Genomic DNA, 7,385 nt, shown 5'->3' with positions numbered 1-7,385 from the left:
ATATGGTTGTTTAATGATGAATGAAAAGCTTCTCACTGTATTAGTTAGGGGCTCAAACGAATGTTGTCAAACACATACAAGAAACATTTTAACCATTGCAATACTGATCTGGACCTTTTACTTATTTAAATCAATATAGGCCTATCATGCCTTGGTTTGTCAGAGTCATATTGTCACGGATTAAGTATAGCCTACTTTAAATATATAGCATGTATTAAAGATCATTATTTGGTGTAACAGAATACGTCGACATGTTGTAATGTTCAAAAAACATTATTTTTCAAACACTGTACATTATCGTTGGTCCTCTGTCTCTTTCAAACTTGTGGTTTTCTACAAAGTCCCTCCTTCTGTTAAATGCAGTCTGCTCTGATTGGCCAACTGACCCAGTGCATTGTGATTGGCTGAACACCGCAAGCACTTGTCAGAAATGTAATGCCCCCTTACATAATAGCTAGTTTCTTCTTTCAAAATAAATGTGAAGACAGTTAATAATGTCCTTAGTTTAACCATCAAGCCTGAAAGTGGAACAGAGTCACGTGACAGACACAGTGATGATGATTGGATGTGTTTGCAGTACACAAGCCATGGACGGTTAAGACGACTCTGTGTGATCCTCTCTCTCTCTCTCTCTCACACACACACACACACACACACACACACACACAAGATGCACAAAACTCCACATTTGAACAGTCAATAGTAAATACTAAACTAATAACAAAACACATTGCTTACAGTAGCTGATTCAGAAGCGCCAGATTGTAGTAGCAAAGTCAGAATTACCTTCTCTAAAGGTTCACAAAATGGTTGTCGTTGCTGTTCTGTTGAAAGTAATCTTAAAGATTCTTAAATGCATCTAGTTTCAGAAGAACAAATAAAGTGCTTTTGCTTTCTCCTAGATACACACAGCATCTCCCTGACATGACTGCTTCAACACTGTGTTACTGAAACCACGCCTCTTTCCTTTGCGTGAACATTTGCGTGGCATTACGCAAATATTTTCACATAGTGACGTAGACATGTGGGGGCGTGTTTAAGCAGCTTTAGGGGTGCTTGGCTGAGTCTTAACTTTGATAAAGAATATCTCTTTGGATTTGAAACTTTAGTCTTTGCAACTTTACAGATCTTCTTCATGCACCAAGAGCTTGTAACACTCCAAAGAGAAATAAAAATTGAAATAGCATCATATGACCCTTTAATTGCAGTCTTTGAATTAAATTTTAACATGAGATAATGCACAGCTGCGCCAAAACAAACACAGAGAATTATTAAATATAAATAAATAAATAAGGGGTTGGCGGCACTTCTTTTTTTCACCTTCACGCACTGAAAAGACTCGATGTTTAATACAGCAACTGTGGCTCCCTGTCAAAAGCGGTTCTGTCAGGCTGCAACGAAAGTGAAACGCTTTTGGCTCCATGTGTCCCTCCCTGGCTTCGTGCTTCAAAACAAAAGGAAGCCACGTCAAGCTTCGTCACGGGAAAATAATCTGATAATGTCTTCGTACATTGTTTTTAACCCCCAAAGGTGACGAGAGACCCTGGCACGGACTTATAACTATCTCAGCTTGTCTTTTCTCAATGTCGCGATAAAAGCGTTAACACCATCTGTGTGATTCTCCTGGGTGTTTTTGAAAGCCTTCAGAAAGTGAACGTGAAATCTAGTTTGCTGGAGCTCTTTCTCAAACAGTGAAAATGGATTCATTCTCTGTAAAGGACATTTCGTGTCCGGTTTGCTGTGAGATCTTCAGGGCTCCCGTTCTTCTGTCATGTAGTCACAGTTTCTGTAAAGAGTGTCTTCAACAGTTCTGGACAACCAAGACCACTCGGGAGTGTCCTGTCTGCTGGAGAAGATCCTCAAGGGATGATCCTCCATGTAATCTTGTGTTAAAAAACTTGTGTGAGTCATTTCTGAAGAAGGAAAGAAATGAGGAGCTCTGCAGTTTACACGGTGAGAAACTCAAGCTCTTCTGTCTGGAGGACAAACAGCCTGTGTGTTTAGTGTGCAGAGACTCACAGAAACACCTCAATCACACGTTCAGACCCATCAGTGAAGTAGTTTCATCTCACAAGGTAGGACAAATGCGTCCTCTTTCAATAAATAACGAAATAGTGAAGTACAGATATCATCACATTCATGCACTCAGCATTTATTCACATATGACTGTATTCTCTTGTTATATTGTATTTTATGCAATTCTAGGAAGAGCTGAAATCCTTACAAGAAAAACTTAAACACCGAGAGAAAATCAAAGAAGAGTGTGTGAAAATATGTCAACACATTCAGGTGAGGATACACAGCAAGTCAAATACATTTTCATTAAAGCTGTAAAGTATCTATACACAATTACGATTTTTAATATTAATGTAATAAATTCCGTTTACAGTAATTTCTGATTAAGTGTAAATTTTTGGTAAATTTAGGTTTTTTTTTCATTAACCCCATGGTCATGAACTTTCAACTTTCTTCAGGACATTTTAGAATATATTAAAATAAATTGTTATAATTATTTAGAATACAGTGCATTAGAATTAAGAATATAAGTTAATAAGTTTTCAAATACATGTTTTTAAATTCTACATGTGCTTTAGTATGTTAGTCAACACATCAAAATGAATGTACTTCTTTAAAAAGCATGACAAAACTTGATTAAAATCTAATGATTAAATTTTTACTTTAAAGTAAAACCTCTATTTCAACATTATAAAAATTATATACATTTTTTTGACATTATAATACACTTTATTTCAATAATATTATACGTATTGTACGATTTAAAAATACATTTGTAAGATTTGAAGTACACTACAAGGATGCATTTAATAGAATGCACACTTGTTCACACTTGGATGTAAATGATCAAAGTGAATCTGGTTTCATTTCAGTGTCAGGCGGAGCACACGGAGCGTCAGATTAACCTGGAGTTTGAGAAGCTCCATCAGTTTCTCAGAGATGAAGAAGAGATTGCACTCACCACGCTGAGGGAGGAAAAAGAGCGGAAGAATCAGATGATGCAGGAGAAGTTCGAGGAGATCAACAGACACATCTCAGCTCTTTCACACACAATCACAGACTTGGAGAAGATGATGAATGCCAATCAAGTGTTGTTTCTAAAGGTCTGGTTTCAGAAAATGGTATTCATTGATTGATTGATCACTGATTCAGTTATTGATTATTGGAAGAGATAACACATTTTCTGTTTGTTTGCCAGAACTTTCCGGATGCGATGGAGAGGTGAGTGATCTGTTCTCTTCCCTCGTGTCTCTGTTTCTGAACACGTCACAAAGCCGCTACAGTTCTGACTTCTGAATGTTCCTCCAGAGTCCAGAGCTTTCGGTCGGATCCACAGCTGGCTTCTGGAGCTTTGATAGACGTGGCACATTACCTGGGAAACCTGCCATTCAGAGCCTGGAAGAAGATGCAAGACGTTGTCCAAAACAGTGAGTCTTTAGAAAAGTGATTCTGAGGTCATCGTCCGAGATCTGATCTTTTATATGAATGAAAGCAGCTGTTGATTGTGTCTCAACAGCTCCTGTGATTCTGGATCCCAACACTGCTTATCCAGGTCTCCTCTTGTCCGATGATCTGACCAGTCTGGTGTGCAGCACCAACAGTCAAGCGCTTCCTAATAATCCAGAGAGATTCGACGAGCACTCCTGCGTTCTGGGTTCAGAGGGGTTTAACTCAGGAACGCACTGCTGGGACGTGGACGTCAAAGAGAGCTCGTCCTGGGGCCTTGGAGTAACCACGGCATCAAACCAGAGGAAGGGTTATGATTTCTTTGACAGGGGTGTGTGGAGTGTGCAGCACAGACTGTTTGAAGAGTCTGGTTTTCCTGTCGAACAACAGCTGGAGCGGGTGAGAGTTCAGCTGGACTTCGACAGAGGAACGGTGTCTTTCTCTGATCCTGTATCTAACACTAACCTATACACGTTCACAACCACCTTCACTGAGACCGTCTTTCCATTCTTTTATAGCTTTTCTCATCTGAAGATCTTATAGTTGAGTTGGGGGAAGGGGTAGTTGTGGCCTAATGGTTTGAGATTCGGACTCGTAATCCAAAGGTTTTGAATTTGAGTCTCAGGCCGTAAGGAATTGTAGTTGGGGGGAGTGTAATGTACAGTGCTCTCTTCACCCTCATACCACGACTGAGGAGTGTGTGTGTGTGTGTGTGTGTGTGTGTGTGTGTGTGCACTTTGGATGGGTTAAATGCAGAGCATGAATTCTGAGTATGGGTCACCATACTTGGCTGAATGTCATGTCACTTTCACTTTTTGTCACTTTTTTAGTTTGTGCTGTGAAATGATTATCAGTTTGGAAGTGTTTATTTCGTTAACGAAGACGACGGCGGAAAATATTCGTAAACGGAAAAATTTTCTGTGACTAAGACGAGACATTGACGAGATAAAAAAAATCTGAAGACGAAATTATGACGAAATTTATGCCGCGTCTTCGTTAACTAGACGAGACTGGACTGTAATGTTATTTGAGGAATACTGGACATTCAAAATGCATCCTATTGTCTTGCAAAATGTGCATTCATTATTTGAAATTGTCTTAAATCACATATCACATATATTTTTTTTATATCTTATGAAGCGTGCACACAGCCACACACTAAAAATCCTGTCAAACAGCACCTGATTATGGACCAAGTTATCTTTCGAGTTTGATTGCTCCAATACAGTAAAAAAAAAAAAAAAAAAAGGTTTACATATAAACACAGCTGGTTATGTCTAAAGTGAAAGTAAACCGCTGAGAAAAAAACGGATGTGATCCTGGATATAAGATGTGTGCAGCAGTACTAACCATTCTTCTGCTTGTCATGAAAGGATCGTTGGTTCACCCCAAAAATAAAAATTCTGTCATTATTTACTCACCCTTATGTTGTCTGAAAGCTGTGTTAATTTCTTTCTTGTGCTAGCATGAAAGGATATTTTGAAGAATTTAATATGAACACTCAAACCCATGGCTATCTGTTGCTTGTGAAACAAGGCAACATTTGCAGTGTTTTCTGTGCAGATCTTTTGGTTTTTGAAACTCTTAGGAGAATTCCTGAGGGAAGACTTTTATTTTAGAAGGAGAACGGCGGATATTTTCCTTGAGAAGAGTTTTATTTGTGAAAGAACTAAGCTTATTTTCTGGACACTTGATTCTTTCTCATTTTATTTTATAAAATAATAGCACACAGTGCCAGCTGAAACCGGAGCCAGAGATCAGCTGAAGCAGCAACATATTTATTTATTTATTTATTTTCACAGTTAGAGTCGAAAAAAATTGGATAGTGTTCAGATAAGCATAAGGGGAGCAGGAACAGATTGTAAACTAGGAAGTAAACTAGGGATGTTCATCTTACTCATCCACACAGACACATCCGGATCTAATAATCATTATTCTTTTTTTTATTTTTTTCACCTTGCTATAAAAGACCCTTTACCTTGTTATATAACACTCTGCTTTCTAAGGTTTGGGATACAACATGAACACACTGAACTATGATAACACTATATATTAGACATTTTAGTTCAAATTAATATGCAGTACAAATGAATAAAAAGCAGGTTTAAAATGATCTGATGTTGTTTGCTCATTTAGCAGTTCTGTGTAACTCTAAACCTGGTCAAATTACTTTTGAAACAGTACAGTCAAGAAGTGTAACAGAAGGTCAGAAAGGTTTGGTGGCGACTCTGTTCATTGACTGACATATTAAACCCTCATTAGACACGCTTGTTAAAAACACTAATCCCATTCCAGGCCTCGTGAGATTCCAGCATTCCAACCCAGCATCAAACTCGCTGACACAGTCACTCTAAAAACCTTAAAGGGCTCTTACGATGCGTTTTCAAGTTTTTCCATTCTCTTAGGAGTGTTACAAGCCGTTCGTGAATAGATAGAAGACTTAAGTCTCAAACCCAAAGAGGTATTCTTCATCAAAGTTTAGACTCGTCTACGCCCCCCTAAATGCCTCGTTCAAAAATGTCCTCAATGTCTACATCACGATGTGGGAAGATTTGCATTACGCCGCCCAAATGTTCACAAAGAAAGAAAGCTTAACTTTGATTCTCGCTGTTGCTACTACTTTGTTTGGTCTTCCGAAAGAGGACACAACTGGAAATCAGTGATTAAGTTGTATTTACAACACTCTTCCAGAACAGTTCAACCCAAATATTGAGATGTTTCCTGATCCTGGGAGAGAAGACTACAATGCCATGCTTCTGACTCACAGTCTGTAAGTACGTTAACATATTTAAAGGATTTGCCACTGATGATTCAAACATGAGTTTTGAGCACATTTTGTTCTTTCTCCGATCTCAAATGCAGACATGGTTTTGTTTACACAGCGCGATATGCAACGCAACGTGCAAAAACACAGTATAAGTCATTATAAACTTTAATTATGTCTCCACTGGATGCACAAGAGTGCCTTGTTTGTAATGGGTTTCATTGTTTTTGTCTCGTCCGGCCGGGACTCGGCATCACAGTATAATAAGGGCTGTAACATTTCTGTCACACGCTTGAGGTATTCAGCCAATCACAACGCACTGGATAGCTGGCCAATCAGAGCACACCTCGCTTTTCAGACAGATGAGCTTTGATAAAAACAACGCTTTTCAGAAAGATGGGGCATAGAGGAGAAACAATAATGTACATTATGTGGAAAATGTTTTTTGATATGGATCAGAAAATGTCCAGTCATTTTCAAAAATGTGTGTGAACTGTTTTGGGAAATGAGAACTCGAGAGTCAAAGATCTTAACTGTAAATCATCTGATATTATTTAAAACAGATTAATCTAGACCACAGATACAACACATAAATGACTACAAATGAATGAGGAAGACCCTGATTTAAGGTGAATAAAATTACATGATAATGTAATATAAAAATGTTGAATACTTTTATTCAGCAAGGATGCAATTAATTGATCAGAATTGACTACAATGATTTGTAAAATGTTACAAAATATCTGTTTTAAATTAAGTGATGTACGTCTGAGCTACTGTATTAAAAAATAATGTTTCCACAAAAACATTAAGCAGCACGACTGTCTTCAACATTGATTTATAGCAAATGTTTCTTGAGCAGCACATTAGAATGATTTCTGAAGGATCATGTGACACTGAAGACTGGATTAATGATGCATGCTTTACATCGCAGGTATAAATTACTGCTCAGAATATATCAACATTAGAAAACAAGTTATTTTAAACTGTAAGCCTTCTTTCAGAAACATTAAAGAAATCTTACCACCCCCATCCTAAACCGTAATGTATATTACTCTCTTCATCTTTACACTGTACATTTATATTTTCATATAGTTTAAATATTCAAATATTCTTAAAATAAGGGTTTCACCAAGCCAAATAAATGCACACAATATAA

The 7,385-nt window shown here is 37.7% G+C and overlaps 1 protein-coding gene across 2 annotated transcripts; it reads left to right on the top strand.

Moving 5' to 3' along the window:
- Positions 1–1,442: 1,442 nt before the first annotated feature.
- LOC127944308 (nuclear factor 7, brain) lies at positions 1,443–5,857 on the top strand. Of its 2 annotated transcripts, none has more exons than XM_052540194.1 (6): positions 1,443–2,075; positions 2,206–2,289; positions 2,889–3,119; positions 3,215–3,237; positions 3,325–3,443; positions 3,512–5,857. In XM_052540194.1, exons 1-6 carry the CDS (start codon positions 1,698–1,700, stop codon positions 4,003–4,005), a joined length of 1,329 nt encoding a protein of 442 aa, XP_052396154.1. In that variant the 5' UTR covers positions 1,443–1,697; the 3' UTR covers positions 4,006–5,857. The 2 variants fall into 2 exon arrangements, with proteins under 2 accessions (XP_052396154.1, XP_052396155.1); XM_052540195.1 differs by having other exon boundaries at positions 3,533–5,841.
- Positions 5,858–7,385: the final 1,528 nt, after the last annotated feature.

This window comes from Carassius gibelio, chromosome A23 (genome assembly GCF_023724105.1).
Source record: "Carassius gibelio isolate Cgi1373 ecotype wild population from Czech Republic chromosome A23, carGib1.2-hapl.c, whole genome shotgun sequence".
NCBI classification, from domain to species: domain Eukaryota; kingdom Metazoa; phylum Chordata; class Actinopteri; order Cypriniformes; family Cyprinidae; genus Carassius; species Carassius gibelio.
The sequence above is the reverse complement of the archived record's forward strand: the minus strand, read 5'-3'. Positions and strand labels throughout refer to the sequence as shown.

Excerpts from the sequence above, each read along its gene's own strand:
- LOC127944308 (XM_052540194.1), top strand. The coding sequence starts at position 1,698 with ATGGATTCATTCTCTGTAAAGGACATTTCGTGTCCGGTTTGCTGTGAG. Across the intron at positions 2,076-2,205 it reads AAGTAGTTTCATCTCACAAG|GAAGAGCTGAAATCCTTACA; the intron begins GTAGGACAAATG and ends ATGCAATTCTAG. Across the intron at positions 3,238-3,324 it reads TTTCCGGATGCGATGGAGAG|AGTCCAGAGCTTTCGGTCGG; the intron begins GTGAGTGATCTG and ends ATGTTCCTCCAG.